The following is a 21,413-nucleotide window of genomic DNA, read 5'->3' as shown; positions in this document are numbered from 1 at the left end:
TCATGCCAGACTAATCTGCTTTCTTTTTTTCAATAGTTACAAGCTGGGTAGATGCAAGGAATACCATGGATGTAGCGTATCTGGATTTCATTAAGGTTTTCGACAAGGTCCCCCATGACCTTCTGGCAAACAAACTATTCAAATGTGGGCTAGGCAAAACTACAGTTAGGTGGATCTGTAACTGGTTAAGCGAACAAACCCAGAGGGTGTGCTCACCAATGCTTCCTCTTCATCCTGGAAAGAAGTGACAAGTGGAGTGCCGCAGGGTTCCGTCCTGAACCCATTTCTGTTCAACATCTTTATTAATGACTTAGATGAAGGGTTAAAAGGCATGATCATCAAGTTTGCAGATGATACCAAATTGGGAGGGATAGCCAATACCCCAGAAGAGAGAAGCAGAATTCAAAACAATCTTAACAGATTAGAGAGATGGGCCAAAACTATCAAAATGAAGTTCAACAAATGTAGATACTCCACACTTAAGACAGAAAAAAATGAAATGCAAAGACACAGAATGGGGAGTGCCTGGATCAGTAGCAGCATGTGTGAAAAAGATCTTGGAGTCCTCATGGACAAGTTAAACTTGAGCCAACTATGTCATGAGGCAGCAAAGAAAAAAGCCAATGGGATTTTGGCCTGCATAAATAGGCATATAGTGTCTCGATCCAGAGCTATCCCTCTATTCTGCCTTGGTCATACCATACATGGAATACTGTTTCCAATTCTGGGTACCGCAATTGAAGGGAGATGTTGACAAGTTCGAATGTACCCAAAGAAGGGTGACTAAAAGAATCAAGGGTCTGGAGAAGAAGCCCTATGAGGAGTGGCTTAAAGAGCTGGGCATGTTTAGCCTGCAGAAGAGAAGGCTGAGATGTATAAATATGTGAGGGGAAGTCATAGGGAGGAGGGAGTAAGCTTGTTTTCTGCTGCCCTGGAGACTAGGAACAATGGCTTCAAACTACAGGAAAGGAAAATCTACCTGAATATTAGGAATAACTTCCTAATTGTGGGAGCCATTCATCAGTGGAACTCTCTGCCCCAGAGTGTGGTGGGGGCTCCTTGTCTGTAGGCTTTCAAACAGTGGCTGGATGGCCATCTGTCAGGGGTGCTTTGAATGTTTCTTGGCAGGGGGTTGCAGAGGATGGCTCACGAGGTCTCTTCAAACTCTATGATTCTATGAAATAAATTTATCAACATAATTGTGAAACTTTTACCTGTTGTCTATGACTTTAAGAGAGTAGCAGATGTAAATATGTTACACTATCACATTATTTAGGGCACAAATATGATGCATAATGATATCAACCCCAACTGTGGTGTGACTGAATTCAACAATGTATTTTCAATACAGACTACCCAAAGCTTTTTTTGTTTTGTAAAAACCAGTTTCTACAAATCCTAGTCTGTTATGACATGAACAGAGAGTGGCAGAGCTATATGCACAGTGAATGACTGAAATATCAGTGCCAGAATAGGTTTTGGAATGCTTTTCCTGAAAGAGTAAGGACTTTGGTGCTCACAGATAACTGTGTGACAAATGGTCAAGTGTGCAGAATAATAATGCATCAAGCTAAGACAAAGATGACTTTGAACTCATACCTGAAGAGATAATCATGACAATAAATTTTACCATTAGTAAAAATGTTCAAGAAAACATTTTGTAGGTTTGTGAATAATCCATGACAGCAAACTATTCACATAATAAAGGCAGTTGTTATAAAATCAAGCTGTCTTTCATATCTAACTTTTATTTTTGATAGAAAGCATGGGATTCTTCAAGTTGTCATCTTCTGCTCACATGATTGTTATGGTGGATTTTGCTGGTTTTTAAAAGCCAAATACAGTTAAGAACTTAGCAAATACTGTAGTACTTACTGCAATTATGGCTTGTACTAGAATTATCAGGTATATATAAAAATCAGTTTAATTCCTCAAGATGGCTCTAACCCATTAATTTTAAACCCCATGACCTGGAAGGAATATGCCTTTATACCAGGAATATTATTTTAATCAATTATTGCTCATTGTCAGTAGACTAAATGAAGAAAACTGCGCTGCACAATGTACAAAAGGCAAACCACACCTCAAACATTATTTATGTACTTATTTAGATTTTACTTATGAATTCACCTTTATTTTAATGTACAATTTCTACACTATCAATTCTGAATCTTTGCAGTGATGCAACCTCTAGATTATTTTTAGATAAAATAACTTTATTGTCATTGTGCTATTTTACAGCTAAATTACATGCTTTCCCCAGGATACACCACAAAACAACGCACCCATCTCTCCACACCTCAACCACCACTACACAGCCCCCAATTTCAGCAAGTCCAGATTGTTTCAGTCAGGGTGTAACTAGATAAAAAGTACAAAATATATTGTCTTAAATTGGGGTGATTGGCTAACCAAAACTGTGCATTTGTATCATGAAGCTATTTGTTAATGTCATTGTGGCAAATAATTTCACTAGTCATTGGCCATCAAAATAATCCTATCTTATCTAATCATAATAGTAACTGTCACTATCATACAACTCTTGCAGAAATTAATAATGCAGTAACATGTGAAATCTGATCTCTAAAAATCCCATATACACAGGCTTGACACAGAAGTGCCTCCTTCAGTCATTTAAAGAGTGAATCTTAACCCAAATGTATATAGTTTACATAGTAATGAACTATAGTATCAAATTTGCAGGAAATACGATGTACCCAGACTTCACTTGGATATGTGAAATCATGGATAATAGCAAATAATAATTTCCACTAGTCAAATAATGGAAGTAACCAGAAAAGGATGTAGCTTGCACAGGAATTCCTAAGTGAATAAGTGAAACTATGGCTGAGAGAAACCAAACACATAGGTTTTGTGAATATTAGGGTCTTACTGTATAAGCCCAGTGTGAAATGCCACAAAAGCAGAATGGAACTGGGGACCCTGGTTTTAAAATTCAGCTGACTGGCAAATATGAGGTGACAAGGGTTCTATATTCTCATTTTGGAACGATATTTTGAGGATCAAATATCCTGTAGCGGTTATACCACTGCAAAGATTAATTACACCTTAGTTCTTGGAAATAGATTTCATATCAAAAATGGTATTTTTAACATTATTAAACACCATGGCAATAGTCAAGTATCTTTGGGTTTTCGCAGTATTTTCTAGTGTTCTGTCCCACCTTGCTGGAATATAGTGTTATGGCCATGCATAATGCTAGGTATTCAGGCAGAATCAAGGTCAGTACAGCATATCAGTAGAGCAATTACCCCAGGACAGCTTGGAAGCTGAGTCAGAAGGAGATTACAAGATTTGGATGGAAGACATATGGTAAGGCTACAAAGAAGCTAGGTCACTCACTGCTAACAACTGAATCAACAATTCACTCTTTCATATCTGGCAACAGATTGATCTGAATACTGTACATCAAACATTAAATCTGTTAGAACTCATTGTCAGTATTTCCCTTAATAGTATTAAACATAAGCTTGAAGCTTTTCTGAACATACTCTTCTGTGCTTGGATAATGCAAATTTCTGATTTCCGATGGAGGCCTCATCCATAATGAGTAGGGATGCCATTTATATTTCAGAAAAGCTTTCCAAAGAGATCCCATTCTACAAAACTAGAGAAGCAATAGGATCTTATGGAAAAAAGTAACATATTTGATGAATACTCGTTAATTCACATCAGTTCTGAGAATTATACATGTACCTTTTGGGTAATTTTTACTATTCAATGTTAAACATATTAAGACATTTGTAGCTTCAGAACCCAGGTGCAGGTTTCACTTACCTGCACCTGAATAAAAAAATTCTCTCCAGGAATTTGCTAGGTCTGTCAGGTGATTCTATGGTCTGTTTCTCCCCCCGAAGTTATCACTGAGTTGCACTGGAACACACAGCAAATTCCCAGAGGATACTTCTCTAGGAGTTTCGAGGTCTCCAGGAAGATGATGTTATACTAGGACTGGAAGTTAGATAATTCGGTGGGATTTGGTCATACCCACAGTTTCAGGTCAAGCTGGAAATTTATCTCCCATTGATATGTAGGATTTCAGATGTCATTTCTCACATGTTAAGAACTTCATGTCTACAAGCAATCAGCTTATAAAACAGACTTAACACTACAATATGAACATACCTAAAAGACCTACATTTGTGTCTTTTATTGTTTATTATTTTCCTTCAAAAAATCTGATACATCTCACCCTTTTGTTCACTCCATGCTCCTGATGGCATGCCCTCTCCACATTTAAACCCATTAGACAGTCTGCAAATTTGAAAATCAGACCTCAACCTCATAAGTTGCTCATGCCTTAAAAAATCTTTTCTAATACTTGGCTGCAACAACACCTTTCCTTAAATCCAGTATTTTAAATTTAACCCCAAATGAGAGAGAGAACATTCCCAACACAAAACATATAAATGGCTTGTTACTTCCAAAAAGGTCAGACCACCACAGATAACAATAATTCAACAAAAGATTAAAATCATACCTAAGAGATAACTTATCAAGATCCATTTCCAACAGCTGCAATTGTACTTGCACATTTTAGACTAAGGCTATCAGAGTAGATTGCCATTGGTTCAATACATGAACCCATGCACCTCTCCTTTCAGAAAATGTTTATACACTACACAGCCCCCTGCCTTCTTGCCATGTGATCAGAATACTGTGTCCACTCTACTCATATGTAAATAAATACGCATTTATCACCAGTTGCTTTTTCACATCCTCTTTCTCTGACACAGGCACATTATGTATCCAAAAGTTTAATTACGAACTTAGACACACAATGATTACTAAGCTAAATCTCAAAATGTGTATGACTTGGAGTACACTTGTGAGCCCAAAACTCATTTTTCAGAATTCTGCAATGCAACTAGAAACTTAAAAAAATTCTCAATAAGATATTAAGGAAAAATGTAAACAAAACTGTATACGAGGGGATTTTTTTTTTACTTTTAAAAATTAAAATGTTTATATCTTGGGCTATATATAATAACCTCATGGCAGCATGCAAATTAAACAGCCTAGAATAATTTAAAACAATAAGTATTAGACAATGTAATAAATTATAAAAATAAGATCATTTAAAACCAGTGTTAAGACAGTGAACAACCATTCAAATGAGCAGATTTGGATGCAATTAAAGCCGGGGTTTTGCCTGATGTCAGAATGTCACCAGCGTTAGTGCAATTAAGCCTCTAAGAGCAGCATATTCAACAATCGGGGTGTATAGTAGAAAATGCCCCCACGGTGTATCTCCCTTATTAGCGAGATACAAAAGAGGGGGAAACAACATGTATTAGGAGAAATTCCCACTAATCTGTTTTTAATATATGAAAATATTTAAGTTAAAATTGAGTATATACTTTCCATTAAGTCTTTATATGTATTTTTGTGGTTTTGTGGCAATGCATTTCACTTTTGAGTGAAGACAGACCTTTTTAATTCCCGCATCTTTTATTTTGAACATGGATATTCAGTTGCTATTTGCTATTACTTTCTTCTTTGTACTCTGTTCTTTGAACCCCAATTTCCAGAATAATAGTGCAATGCTCAAACCACTACAACACACTGGTTTTCATAAAAAAGATACACATGTCTTCATTAACAGTTTTGCAAACCACAAATTAGGTAAATCCATACAAATCTTTGTGAAACTGTAGTTCTTTTCCTTCCTGATGTCAAACCACATCAGTAGTATTTTTTCACCCTATGTATTTGTCTTCTATTGTAGTAATATATTTTCAGATATGCCAAATTCTCCAATAAAGCTTGCTGCTAGGCATGAATTATAATTTTAATTTTTCAGTTTTATTCCAGCTCTCTTTCAAAGAAAAACCCAAGGAACTATTTCATGAGTGAAAATGCCTTTGACACAGCAAATGCCACTGTTAAAAGAAATGGGGACCATTTTTTCCAGACTCTTTTATTGTTGTATAGACCTGAACCTTTAGAATTGAATTTGGGATGTTGAAAGGATATCAACAAAAATGTTCTTCAATCCCCAACCCCACCCTGCAAAAAACAACAGCATCAGTTTGAGGGAGCACTCTTTCCTGAGAATACTCTGCTCACAGAAGGTTTAGAACCTAGCCATCATTCCCAAACACATGCACACTTTTTCCAACTAACAAACGTACAAAAGATTGGCTTAAAGTAATCTAGCGAGCTTTGTGGCTAAGAAGATAGTAAACCAAACCAAATCTTTGTGGCTTTCATCCAACACATTGGAGTCCCCGGTGCCACTATGGGTTAAACCCTTGTACCGGCAGGACTGAAGACCAACAGGTCTCTGGGGAGAGCGCGAATGAGCTCCCTCTGTCAGCTCTGGCTCCCCATGAGGGGACATGAGAGAAGTCTCCCACAAGGATGGTAAAACATCAAAACATTTGGGTGTCCCTTGGGCAACATCCTTGCAGACGACCAATTCTCTCACACCAGAAACAACTTGCAGTTTCTCAAGTCGCTCCTGACATGAAAAAAATCCAACATATTAAACTAAACCACATTGGTTTTGAAGACAAGCTGTTTAGATGAAACAAAACGGATTCAGTAGCATGTTGCTTCTGTACAAAAGATGATCCATTTATCCACTATTGCCAATAGACAAGTTTTTATTTTCCACATGATATTAGGAAAATATAGAAATGATTCTGTTGGTATTCTCATTACTAAATTACACAAAAAACAAAGTATAGGGATAGTGAATATAAATATTTAACATGGAAACAAATACATTTTGTAGTGACTAGTTACTGAAGTTATAAATTGATCTCAAAGAAAACTACCCATACAGAATATATACATTCCAATTCAGGATTTTCACTCTGGATCCCACATGTCCCTGTGGAAATGAAAACTATGCAACTGATTTCAGATTTCAATAACTTCCATAATGACCTTTGCCCTTGGAAAATTATCCATAAAATGTAATTGATTCAAAACCATTCCTCTGGTATGTAGAATAACTTCAATCAATATATACAACAACAACAATATTTATTACGGTCCATAGACCCATCAGTATCATCAATATATGTGATTCTAATAGAACAGATGTCATATATGAGCAGAGTAAGTCTTGTAGGACTTTAAGAGAACAAAGTTTAGACAAAAATTAAATGATGCGTATTACTAAGAATAAGTACTGAAAGTTGCAATGTATAATACATTAATTTTTCTCCATGGGTTGTGCACAATCACTTTTCCCTGGAAACTTTCATCATACCTGTTTCATCAAAAAGAATATTAACTATTACAGAAAAAATATTCTGAAATATAGTTTGTTTAGAGAGACAAGTCCAAAGTCATAATGGTTTACCGTTTTCAAGTAGAAGCAGTACATCAAGACTATGAATGGAGCTAGTCAAATTTGACTCTCAAGAATCCACCCCCCCCCCAAGTTTTATATTTAACACCTTATGATGTAAACATTTAATGTGACAATGCGTTAAACCCTTGTGCCAGCAGGACTGAAGACCGATAGGTTGGAGGTTCGAATCCAGGGTGAGCGTGGATGAGCTCCCTCTGTCAGCTCCAGGTTCCCATGAGAGTACATGAGAGAAGCCTCCCACAAGGATGGCAAAACATCAAAAACATCTGAGTGTCCCCTGGGCGATGTCCTTGCAGATGGCCAATTCTCTCACACCAGAAGCAACTAGCAGTTTCTCAAGTCGCTTCTGACACACACACAAAAGTGACACCTAAAAATACATAAGAAAAAGCTGCAGACCCTTGTGCTTTATTAGTAGTTCTAGCTTTATCTATGCATGGCACTTACCCACAATACTGTAGGAAACAAAATAATGTCAGGCAGCATAAGTAGGTATACCTATACAAAGGTACCATGGCATACTTTCAATTAATTTACCAATGACCCCTGAACCTCTGGTCTGACATGTCACTGTTAGATAATTGCTTAACCTCTAAATTTGCATATAACTCTCTCTCTCTCTCCCTCTCTCACTCATTCACTCCGTGTCTTCAGTCTGCTTTATGACTTCTGGCAACCCAATAAATTTCAACAAGGATTTCTTAGGGAAGACATATTCAGAGGTATTTGTCAGTGCCTGCTCCTTGGTGGTTTCTCATCCAAGTACTAACCAGGACTGACCATACTTTTTAAAAAGTCTTGTTAACAATATACTCCAAGCGCCAGAAACAGGTCCTATGGTTGGTGTTGTTTCAAGCTCTCTAAGCAGTGATAGCACTCCAATCCTTCATATTCATGTACATGGAAACCAACTAGAAATATAGATTAATCTATTAAAAACCAGCCATGACCACACAGTCTACCCATGAGGCGTGCATCAAAATATTGCAATGTAGATTGCAATGTGTTGTTGTTGTTCATTCGTTCAGTCGTCTCCGACTCTTCGTGACCTCATGGACCAGCCCACGCCAGAGCTCCCTGTCGGCCGTCACCACCCCCAGCTCCTTCAAGGTCAGTCCAGTCACTTCAAGGATGCCATCCATCCATCTTGCCCTTGGTCGGCCCCTCTTCCTTTTTCCTTCCACTTTCCCCAGCATAATTGTCTTCTCTAGGCTTTCCTGTCTCCTCATGATGTGGCCAAAGTACTTCAACTTTGTCTCTAGTATCTTTCCCTCCAGTGAGCAGTTGGGCTTTATTTCCTGGAGGATGGACTGGTTGGATCTTCTCGCAGTCCAGGGCACTCTCAGCACTTTCCTCCAGCACCACAGCTCAAAAGCATCGATCTTCCTTCGCTCAGCCTTCCCTAAGGTCCAGCTCTCACATCCGTAGGTGACTACAGGGAATACCATGGCTTTGACTAGGCGGATCTTTGTTGCCAGTCTGATGTCTCTACTCTTTACTATTTTATCGAGACTGGACATTGCTCTCCTCCCAAGAAGTAAGCGTCTTCTGATTTCCTGATTGCAATGTAGAGTGCTCCTATTTAGACTTCCATAAAACTATGATATGGTGGTAGCTCCATTCAGACCCACACTTTTGGCTTCAAGGCTTACTGAAGTCATCCATCCAGAATGCTGCTTGCCAGTCTTTTAGAAGCAACTGAACATACCAAAGCTTTTCATTCTACTTCTTTCCTCTGACCATCCCCACCCTACTCAACACAGTCCCCATGGGAAGCTGTAAAAAAGAGAGATTTATAAAGCTTCAGTGGATGATAGATTCAAGATTTACTGACAGATCCCTGGACATTTAAAAATGTTTAAAGCATAAATCAGGCTGTTAAAGTTTATGATTGGTCATACAAAAGTTCAGATGTAAATTTGTACATGCAGGTAATCCCACTGTATGTATGGTCCAGTCATTAGGCATGCCCGCTGAACATTATGCCTCTGACATGAATAGATTCCACGGTCCTTAGGTCTGGCCTCCATATTGGGATTGGGGGGCAGGTGGGGCAGAGAAGAATTGTGTTATTTCTGAAAACCTGAGGATTTTTCTAGGCTTGCTGATCCTCTTTCTCAGTTGCCCCATTTTGGTTACAATCCTGTCAGCGCAGCACAGCAGAACTCATTATTATAGAAAGATGAATATTCCATATGTGTCAACATATAAATAACACAATGACATGATTTTTCACTATTCAGACTACAAGAACAATGCGAAGTGAATAAAGTACTGAAGACATTAAAATTTACATCTCTATCACTATGTAAACCAAACTGCAAATGACTGCCTTTATTCCACATAAACTCTACTCAGTATAATCAAACAGGATTCACTGCATTTCTACATTAGCCTGAAACTCCAGATATGCAACTATGAACCAGCAACATGATCCTTTCAGGCAAACTGTTAGCAGCAAGGAGTAGGAGATGATGCACTGAACAAGAATGTCTTCATTTCCAGTTCCAAAAATGAGATCAAATCTGTAAATGTTGAAGTGCTAGCAGATTCCATTAGTGGTTTAACCAATGATTTTGTTAATTTTCATGTTTAGAAATAAGCGTAACATTTTTCGTCTAAATGGAAACCAAAACTGTATCTGTGCTTTCCAATCCTTTGAATAACTGCATATTTCGTTATGAACTAACTACGTGGAGTAAAATCCTCCAAGCCTAATAATATACCTGCAATTTTATCAAAACACAACACAAAACACAATATGACCATAGGTATTTGTTAAAATAAAAAAAATCCCAAGATTATATCATTAATGGGAAGCTGAAATGTTACACTACAAGACAAAGGTTTTAATGACTAATAAAATATTCGACTATCACATAGATGGAAGAAAAAGAATATGTTTTCATGTAACACATTCACTAAAAATACTACCTATTTCACAGTATTGTCTGAATATATTTCCACTATAAATATCATGAAATGTTTTTGAGTTTGAGACTAATCTATATGGTACACTAATTTCCGCCCCCTCCCCTAACAAAAATAAAAACATGTATGAGAGGCCATGGAGGACAGCTAAACTTTCATCACAACATATTCACTATAACAATTACAAATAAGTTGATAGTGGCAATATTTCTGATATCCACTAAAAAGACTTGACAAGACAATACTATGTGGTTTGGGTCCAGGTTGTCTACAAGATCGCCTCCTCCAGCACAACCTGCCCTTTAGGACACTGAGGTCCTCTGGTGGATGCTTACTCCAACCAACCATAACCTGATTGGCAACCATCGCCCAGAGAATCTTTTCATTGGCAGCCCCGATATAAAAAATATATATAAAAAATAAAATACATATTTTCTTGTATGTATTTTATATGTCTTGATATGTTTTGATTTTGATGTACTCTGCCTCAAGCCATTAGGAGAGGTGGGTAACAACTAATTTATTATTATTATTACTATCATTATTAAAGTACAGACACCTGAATTTCTCCATTAGCCCTTCCCCAAAGCACATATAGGCCAAGTATCCCTTATCCAAAATCCTTGAGATAAGAAGTATTCTAGATTTCTGATTTTATTTTTTAAAATATTTGTATTTATACAATGAGGTATCTTAGAGATGTGGTGCAAGTCTCAAGACTAAATTCATGTAAGTTTCATATACACCTAATACACATAAAAATAAATTTATACACAATATTTCAAATAATTTTGTATGTGAAACCATTTATCAATGGTAGACTTTCAAATAACATATGAGGGAGGGAAATTTGGAAAAAGTTTTTGAAGTTGAACTTGAAAAGTATGTGTGTGGGGAGGGGAGGAGGAGTGGGAAGAGCTCATAGGGTTACATCCAATTTTAGTTTTAGCTTGAAATCAAGGAGGCCTAAACAGTTTTGACTAAAAAGTCCATATGAATAGATCTACTGTTAAAGATCATACACAGAGACCACAAAGATTACAGTACATTTAAGAATACAAGGTGATCAAACCAGGAAAAAGCTCTCCATAGAACATTACAAATAGTAGCACAATTCCTATTTTTATTTATTTGACTTATCACCTTTCGCCAGTATGGGACCCCCTAAAAAGCTGAGTTTTATATTGTCTTTTCCCCCCAGAACACTACACAATATTGACTAAATGCAGATTGCAATTTATTTAAATGCGCTTAACAGCCAACAAGAAATGGACATTCACATTTCCAAAGGCACTCTAAAGATATCTATGAGGAAGAGGGGGGCTTATGGAATAATTCCCAATTTCATAGCATTCACTGGCAATTCAGAGATTATGATCTTGGGTGATAAATAGAAATTGTGTGGAGGCTCATACAGGTGTAGGTAGCCCTTCAGGTCAGTGCTATTCAAAAGTGATATGTGAATGGCTGAGGTCCATACATCATCAATTGTTGCCACATGGATAGTTTCTAAGAAAGAAACAATTGTAGCCAATTATTGGGTACCAGTTCGTCTCACACTGGACAAGTAAACTTCTGTTGGACTCACACATCAGATAGCTCGAGAAGTGTTGTGTCGGGTAACCTGGTTTTGAAGGGTAATAGTAGCATTTTAAACTAGGCCCAGAAACAGAGAGGCAACCAATGTAAGCGATACAGAATAGGTAAAACCTGATCAAAGACCATCTACAGCTTTTGCAATATAGTTTCCAGACCATCTTCAAGAGGTACTCCAAGTAAAGCCCATTAAAAATATAAAAGCGTAGATATATGTTACTAAATCAAAGTCACCTCTCTTGCTCTTTCTAGGTAAAGTTACAATTGGCAACCAATTAAAACTGGAAAAAAAATCATTCCTGCAAATAGTACCATCTAAACTTTGAGGATGGAAAAACTGTCAAACTGAAAATCAGACTCTTTAGAGGGAGTACTATCACAGCCTGGGTCAACTGTATAACTCTATCAATTTCTGCCCATTTTTTTTTTAGATTAAGCTTCTTTCTAGATGAGGCATTTATATTTTTCATTCATACCAAAATTGACTTTAGACACCTAATTACATTTTGCACCACTACCATGGGACTGGAAAAAAAGAGAGCCGGGGCTGTTATCATCTGCATACCATCCGGATTCCTCAATGGTATAACTCAGAAGTTTCATGAGGGTATTTAAAAAGTTGGGGCACATGAAAAACTTTGAGGCATGTTAAATAGCCATGCCTAGAGGGTAGAAGAGAAGTTATCCAGCACTACCTTCTGAATCTTTCTCTACAGTTAGGGTCAAACTATTATAATGGTATGCTTACCATCCAAACTGAGTCAGAAAATAAACTAAATCAACAAATCCAAAAATGGCTGAGAGATCTGCAAGAACCTAAAGTATTAAACTCTACATGGCAATTTCCTGATCTAAGTCATTGATTTCCAAAGGCAATTAAAGGAATGTATAGGCAAAATCCGGGCCAGAATGGAAAAAAATGATTGGCTCTAGGATTTTTCTTTAGAATTGTATACTGAAGACTAGGGGATAATTTACAATGCTTCGGAACCTCAATGAATCTTCTTAAGATATGTGGCTCTTTTAAAACAGATAAGTTAATCCTCTCCCTTAAATGAGGTGTTCACCAATTGTGATACCTACATAGTCATCCTATCTCTGGCATACTTCCACAACCCATAAAAGTAGATAACTGATTCCAGCCTGTAAGCACCTTGTTCATTTCTTCACTAATTAGAAATCAGAGAGTAGAATGTTTACTTTTGATTAAACACTATGGTAAAGTACATGATTCTCTGTACATATTATCTCACTGGTCTGAAGTAAAAGGGCTTATATACAGTTTTAAAAAATATAATAGAGATCAGAGGAGGGGAAGTATAGTGTGTTGGGTCTATTGACAACTGTCTTAAAAACATGAAAAATGTGTATCCCAGCAAAAACCATTATTTTCAAGCGGGGAACCTCAATTTTTTAAAGCAATGGGCTGGTTCACAGTCACCCAGACTGCTTTGGGTGTGGGGGGGGGGGGCTGGGGCTGGGGGCAGACTATAGTTTGAAAATATATGAACAAATTCCTATACGCACTGCACATATCTTATTTGTAGTGCAAACAAAAATATGAAAGAATGCTACAATATTTAAAATTAATGATTTTAACCAACATAAACTTACTAGTATTTCAATTGGAAGTGTGGGCCTGCTTTTGGCTAATGATAGCATCAAGTTAATTAGGATTGTTGTTGTGTGACTTCAAGTCTAAAGTTTAGGGCAAGTAAATGACCTTAGAGGGTGACATTCTGCCCTTAGGCTTTAGTTTGGGGACCCCTGTTTTAAAATATCACTGTATGGTCAGGCATTACTTCTGGGAATGTTGCCTATAGCTATTTGTTTTTAGAATTTATAAATGACTCCTTTAAATATTTGTATACATCTATATACTGCTTTTCCATTTTGAAATCGAAAGCCTTCCACAATCATAAAAAGGATAAATAAAACATTCTTCATAAGATAAAACATTCAAATAGTAAAACATATCACATCATTCATAAAATGGGCACCAGATCTTGTCTGATCTAGGAAGTTAAGCAGGGTCAGCATGGGTTACTGCTTGAACAGTAGCCAATAAATACCCTGTGCTCTATGGTATATTTTAGAGGAAGGATCTGGCAACACTACCTTGATATTCCTTGCCTATCAAAACCCTTTCAAATTTATGGGGTTGCCATAAGGTAACAGGTGTCTTGAAGGAATACACACAACTGTAAGAGTTACATTTAGGAAAATGAACAGAAAACACCAGGGGAAGCAGATAGAACTTCAATTGGCAGTGGGAACAGTCAATATTGGGAGTCTGCCTAATTTTAATGGAGAGCCTTCTCCTCATAGAGGGAGTCACAACAGAGAAGACCCTTAACCAAACAACAGCCATATGTACCCTCACAGTACAATAAGCAGACACCCTCCCCCTAAATATGAACCAAATAACAAAATAGGTATGGGAAAATTATTAAGTACCTAATGCACCCCAAACTATTTGTTCATCTCAGTGAACATCACCTAATCTTAATGATCAGTCCATGATTTCAGATAAAGATCGTTCTGACTAATTGAAATGCTAAGGACAAGTACAAAGCAAATGTTCTGCCATTATGCTATAGTAGTTTTCCAAAATTGTTCAACTTGAAAAAATTAGCCTTCAAAGAACTTTTTGAACGTAACTTTTTATAAAATGCTTTAGGTTTTGGAAAAAAAATCTTCAAAATAATCTGGATGGAGTGGTCTATTCTCTGGGGGCACCACACAAATTGTTCATTCCCTGGAGACACCTCACAAATAAGGAATTCTGAAGCCTTCCAGAGAAGATCTGACATATGCTTGAGAAATAAAGGAGAAAAAGGAAGAGGAAGCAGGAGGAGATGCCCACCAATAATATTGGGAGGAAATTACTACATTACATAAAACAGCACCAAGTTAAAAGATACAGGAAAAAACATTAACATTAAAAAGATTTTAAAATGTGAAACATGCAACTTTCAAAGAGTGGCCAAGTGACGTACTTGTGGAAAGAAGACCAAGTCTGAAAGGCCATGGCCTAAGTGACTCCAATTTGACCTTTTCTGGTGGAGGACTCAGACCCACAAGGAGGCTGGCATATTTTTACAGATACAAAACATTGTGATTAGAATGCAACATCTCTAACACAAGGAAGGCTTGGATGAAAAATAAGATTACTTCCACATTTAGAAAAATAGGAAGAGAGAAGAAAACTGCCAGTTTTGCATTCCTTATATGGAATTCCAAAAATCCAAAATTGTCCACATGGAAGGCTGAAAAAGTGACATCTTTGTGTTCTGGTGGTTTTATGCACACAAACTTAGTTTCATGCACAGCATTATTAAAAATATTGTTTGAAGTTACCTTCAGGCTATGTGAACATGGTATATATGAAATATAAATGAATTCTGTGTGTAGACTTGAATTTCATCTCCAGGATATCTCATGTACATACAATATATACAATTGTAAATATTCCAAAATCTGAAAATATAAAAAATTCAAAACACTTCTAGTTGTACGCATTTCATATAAAGGATATTGACCCTGTATTACCAACAATAGTAGGGACCAACAACATAATTATATTTCCAAACAAACCAATAGGAATTTCTTACTGATGTAGATATGATTCTGACTAAATGTTGCCATGTATACAAACATTGCTCTAATAGCCAGAATTTTAAAAATGATTGAAACTGGGAAGAACCTGGAACACAAAAAACATAAAGCATTTTTAAAAGCAGGAGTTTGGCAAAGGATGTTAACAAGATCACATGTATCCAACTTCAGCTACATGAAATTACATCTTTGGAAGAAATATTACAACAATCTTGCTACAAAATATTTCTCTCATACACCCTCTTGCAGTAACAAGTCATTTTTCATTCTGAATGTAACAATCATAGCAGAAACAACCAAAAATGTTTTCCTTAACATTTATTTGCCCTTACAAAATCATAATGGCAACAAACTCACTTAACTGCCAAAACATCTTCAGATGGATACAAGGTAAAGTTATTCAGCTACTAAAGTGATACAGTAGATGTCTACTACAATTTTTATTCTAGCACAAAGAGTCCCAGATCTCCCACTATGATACAGTTATTGGGGAAGACAAAAAACAAAAACAAAAACCTCTGCTTTCATCTCCTTCAATTACCAAGCTTATTTGGTTTCCCTCTCCAAGACAAACCACTTGGCCTGGCATTTTCAAACCGCCTGTCAAACTGGACACTCCAGGTAGCCTGAGTGGCAGTTCAGCCAACCACCCTTGCAACTTTAGTTTTCTGCAAAAGTGGTTGTTGCCTTTGAAAGGCCTTCCAGCTTTATCCCAACTGGGGGTGCATCTGCATAGTGTAACTGATGCAGTTTGACAACACTTTAACAGCCATGGCTCGATGCTATGGAATTATGGGAGTTGTCACCTTACAAGGTCTTTAGCCTTCTCTAGTCACTCGCCAAACTACAACTCCCACAACTCCATAGCGTTCTGCCATGACAGTTAAAGTGGTGTCAAAGGGAGCTTCCACATAGCTGAATAAAATCCCACATTATCTGCTTTGAACTGGAATAAATGGCAGTGTGGGCTCAGGGCCCTTCCACATAGCCATATAATCCAGAATATCAAGGCAGAAAATCCCAGAATACTTTAACTGGGTTATCTGAGGCCCCTTCCACAAAGCCCTGTATTCCAGAATATCAAGGTAAAAAAATCCCACAATATCTGAGTGTGGACTCAGATAACCCAGTTCAAAGCAGATATTGTGAGATTTTCTGCCTTGATATTCTTGGATATAGGGCTGTGTTGAAGGTCCCTGTGTCCACACTGCCATATATCTCAGAGAGATGTGGGATTTTATTCAGTTGTGTGGAAAGGGCCCAAGATAACCCAGGGTCCTTCCACATGGCCCTATATCCCAGAATACCAAAGCAGAAAATCCCACATTATCTGAGTGTGTACTCAGATAACCCAGTTCAAAACAGATATTCTGGGATATAGGGTTGTGTGGAAGGGCCCCTAGTTCAAAGCAGATATTGTGGGATTTTCTGCCTTGATGTTCTGGGTTACATGGCTGTGTGGAAAGGCCCAAAGTGTGTCACCTCTACAGTGTGTATGTATCCACGGTGGGGATGGGAAAAAAAGCACCCGAGTATTACCTGAGTGTCCTTTATATCGCCGCTAACGAGCCGGTTTGATGATGCAGCAGCGCCCAAGGAAGGCACCTGGCATTGGTAGGAGGGAGGGAGGGAGGGAAGGAGAGCGAGGGGGAGGGGAGCCGAGGAGGAGAAACACACCCCGTCCCTGCCTTGTCTACCTTGTAGGAGAGAGAGAGAGAGAGAGGAGGAGAAGCCCCGCTTTGCTGCAGGAGCCCCGTTTAATCATGGTGGCCGGAGGAGGGGGGAGAGAGGAGAGGGCTCCCTTTCCCCAGGTGGGAAGAGCCCCGAGCGGTTCCCGAGGATCCTTCCTTCCTTGCCCCCCTCCCCCCGCGCGGTCGGGGAGGAGGCTTTGCAGCCCACCGCCGCTCCTCCCTCCGCGGCTGCCTCCTCCATCTCCCCTCCATGGGTGCCTCTGCTACTTACTTGCCGATCACCTCGCAGAGCTCGTAAACGTCCTCGAAGAGCACATCGTCGTCGGCCATGGTCCGGCGGGGGGGAGGCGAGCCGCCCCAGGGCGGGAGGGGCCGCGGGCACGGTCCCCCTCCTCCTCTTCCCCCTCCTCCTCCGCGCTCCCCGCCGCCGCCGCCGCGCTAAAATCCCGGCCAAATCCTCCAATGGCCGCGCTAGGAAAAGCCCCCCTCGGTGGCCGCTCCTTGCGGTGGGCCGCAGCCTTTCCCCGCGTGTCCCTCACAATTCCCGGCGTCGTCGTCTTCTTCCTTCTTCTTCGCCTTCCTTCTTCTCACCTTTGGCCGCCGGGGATTAATCCATGGAGGGGATGGAGACGGAGGATGAAACCGCGGCAGGCAGGCAGGCAGAGCGAGCCCCTCATTCGCTCCCTTCCCCCGCTTCTTGTCCACACACACACACACACACACACTCACTCCCTCCCTCAGTCACTCACACACTCGCTCCCTCCCTCCTCGAAACGAGAGAGAGAGAGAGAGAGCGCGCGCCCAGGCGAAGAGAAAGGCGCGGCTCCGTCCACGCGCCACCCCAACGCCGTTTGATGAAGGGAGAAACACAGAGGGAGACAGGGTGCGTGCGCGCGCGCCTGCGCGTCACCGCCGCGGCCGCCGACACCTTTCTTATCAGTCACGCAACCGCCCAGAGCCAAGCATGCGCGCGCATCCTCCCTTTACGTTAGAACGCGCGCTCTCGCGCTCAGGGCTAAGTTGGGGAGGGGAGCAGAGCTGGCTTTTTTTTTTTCCTTCCTCCTCCTCCCTCCTCCCTGCTCCGAGCAAAGCCACGCCCACAACTCCCCTCACGGGGAAACGGCGAAGAGTTTGTACTGCGCAGGCGCGGGGGTTGTTGACGTCATTTGAACGGGGAAAGGGAAAAGGAGAAGGTTTTCCTTGCGGTCGGAGAGACTAGCGGCAATGCTGGGGCTGAGAAACGGCAGGGCACATAGGCATTGCGTTGAAGCTCCTCTTTAGTGTCCGACAGACTTCACAATCTGAGGATGCCTGCCATAGATGCAGGCGAAACGTCAGGAGAGAATGCTTCTGGAACATGGCCATACAGCTCGAAAAACTTACAGCAACCCAGTGATTCCGGCCATGAAAGCCTTCGACAACTCATTCTCCTCTTTAGCCTTTTTTCTTTTCTGGATATAGCCATATTTGAATCGCCTGAGGGCTGAGAAAAGCGGTATAGAAATAAAGTAAATAAATATTGCACATAGTAGATTGACACTGAGCGGTGTCAAACGGCTATTATTCATTTTGTCAAAGGCTTTCATGGCTGGAATCACTAGGTTCTTGTGGTTTTTATTGGGCTATATGGCCATGTTCTATTTATTATTTATTTATTATTTATTTACTGTGCTTATATAGCGCTGTTCTCAGCCCGGGGGCGACTCACAGCGGTGTACAACATAGAGAGGACAGGGTGCAAATTACAAGACACAATCTAAAATCAATCCAGCAATAACAAAAGCATCGTCATCAACAACATCAACAACATCAATATCAATAATACAAAAAGCCATTCGCATAATCTCATCGTTACACCACAATCCAGTATTATATTCCGTCGTTCCATTCCTGTCGTCATTACCAATTATTGGATTTCTTGTTCGAACGCCTTCTTGAACAGCCACGTCTTTAATTTCCTGCGGAATATCATCGGAAGGGGCCAATCTGATGTCCACGGGAAGGGTGTTCCACAGCCGAGGAGCCACCACCGAGAAGGCCCTATCTCTCGTCCCCACCAGGCGTGCCTGTGAGGCAGGCGAGATTGAGAGCAGGGCCTCCCCGGATGATCTCAAAGTCCTCGTGGGCTTATAGGCCAAGATGCGGTCAGAGGATGCTTGCCATAGATGCAGGCGAAATGTCAGGAGAAATGCCTCTAGAACATGGCCATATAGCCTGAAAAAACCCACAAGAACCTTATTATTCATTTATTTATTTACTTACTGCATTTATATGCCGCCCTTCTCACCCTGAAGGGGACTCAGAGCGGCTTACAAGATATATATATATATATATATATATATATATATACACACACACACACACACACACAAACAATATGTTATATTATTAAAACAGCACTATCAGTGTTACATATTACTATATTGTACTATACCATTATATTGTAATATTATTAGTAATATTACATGTAATATAAAATATATAATTATAATATTGCATTATTAGTAGTATTATATTGTATTACATTATAGTGTTATAAATATTATATGTATATACAATATATTATCTAATCCAGGTGAAAGAAGAAAGTACAAAGGCTTGGTTGCAGTTAAACATAAAAAAACCAAGATTATGGCAACCGGACTGATTGATAACTGGCAAATAGAGGGAGAAAACATGGAGGCTGTGACATACTTTGTATTTCTAAGTGCAAAGATTACTGCAGACGCAGACTGCAGCCAGGAAATCAGGAGACGCTTCTTGGGAGGAGAGCAATGACCAATCTCGATAAAATAGTGTTTTGGACTATAAGCGGCTGAGGGGGCAAAGGAAAGGGCCTGAGGCTGTGAGGAATGGTGGGAGTTGAAGTCCAAAACACCTGGAGGGCCCAAGTTTGCCCTTGCCTGATCTACACTGACAATATAATGCAGTTCCAAACTGCATTATATGACAGTGTGCATCCAGTGTGCATCCAGCCTATACTTGACAGTGTGCATCCAGCCTGTGCTTGACGTGGTTACACTCCCCCTGAAGGCGCAGATTTGCAGCTTGGGAGTGATCCTGGACTCATTGCTGAGCCTGGAACCCCAGGTCTCGGTGGTGGTCAGGGGAGCTTTTGCACAATTAAAACTTGTGCGCCAGCTGGGCCCGTACCTTGGGAAGTCTGACTTGGCCACAGTGGTCCACGCTCTGGTAACATCCCGTATATACTACTGCAATGCTCTCTACGTGGAGTTGCCTCTGAAGACTGCCCGGAAGCTGCAATTAGTCCAAAGAGCGGCAGCCAGATTACTAACAGGAGCGTGGTACAGGGAGTACACTACTCCTCTGTTGCGTCAGCTCCATTGGCTGCCAATTAGTTTCCAAGCGCAATTCAAAGTGCTGGTTTTGATTTATAAATCCCTAAACGGCTACGACCCAGTTTACCTGTCCGAACGGATTCTCCCCTACGAACTATCAAGGTTGTTAAGATCTTCTGGAGGGGCCCTGCTCTCGGTCCCACCACCTTTGCAATCGTGTCTGGTGGGGACGAGAGACAGGGTCTTCTCGGTGGTGGCCCCTTGGCTGTGGAACTCTCTCCTGATGGAGATTAGATCTGCCCCTTCCCTCCTGACTTTCAGAAAGCTAGTGAAATCCTGGCTCTGGGGCAAAGCATTCTCAGAATGATTGGCGTCAACAATAACCTAATAACTACTGACCACACTGGCGGACTATGATGAATGTGATTTTATCTTGTCGATTTGGCTTTATGTATTTATTCTGTTGCTATTTTACTGTATTATGATGTTATGATGTTATTAGTTTACTTGTGTATGCATTTTCTGTTAGCCGGCCTGAGTTCCTCTGCGGAGGTTGAGAAGACTGGGATATAAAAGTTCTGAATAAATAAATAAATAATAAATAATAAACCCTGTTTGGGCAGGCATGTATACCAAAAATACATGGAAGGAATGTAAAAGATAGTGGAAATGCAAAACATGTAGTAGCAATATCTGTCAATGCAAAACATGTTGGAATGGTGACAACTACCGGTTTAACAATGATTGTGATGAGTAGTTGAAAGGACATAGTTGGGAGTCAGGTTTTGCTCAGATAAACACATGTAGACCGGAGGAATGGCTTTTACCTAGTGAGTTGGTATGTGTGCAGGGCCTGTAAAATCTTGTCATAAAACAGGTGTGAGGAGAGTATCTTTGCATATGTATGGCTGTGATGAAAGCTGTAATGTT

The 21,413-nt window shown here is 39.8% G+C and overlaps 1 protein-coding gene across 19 annotated transcripts in view; it reads right to left on the bottom strand.

Annotated features, from left to right (window-relative positions):
• Positions 1 to 18,138, bottom strand: part of CASK (calcium/calmodulin dependent serine protein kinase) — a 145,048-nt gene extending 126,910 nt beyond the window's left edge. For 4 of the 19 annotated variants that reach the window (XM_067466728.1, XM_067466733.1, XM_067466737.1 and 1 more), the window contains exon 1: positions 17,456 to 18,130. In XM_067466728.1, the coding sequence (XP_067322829.1) occupies positions 17,456 to 17,514 (59 nt within the window). In that variant the 5' untranslated portion in view covers positions 17,515 to 18,130. Of the gene's footprint in view, positions 1 to 17,032; positions 17,080 to 17,455 lie in introns of those variants that run through there. The other 15 variants (XM_067466731.1, XM_067466730.1, XM_067466734.1 and 12 more) reach the window with 8 other exon arrangements.
• Between the last annotated feature and the right edge of the window lie 3,275 nt (positions 18,139 to 21,413).

This window comes from Anolis sagrei, chromosome 3, assembly GCF_037176765.1.
Source record: "Anolis sagrei isolate rAnoSag1 chromosome 3, rAnoSag1.mat, whole genome shotgun sequence".
NCBI lineage: Eukaryota > Metazoa > Chordata > Lepidosauria > Squamata > Dactyloidae > Anolis > Anolis sagrei.
Note: the sequence above shows the minus strand (reverse complement) of the source record. Positions and strands in the feature narration are given on the sequence as shown.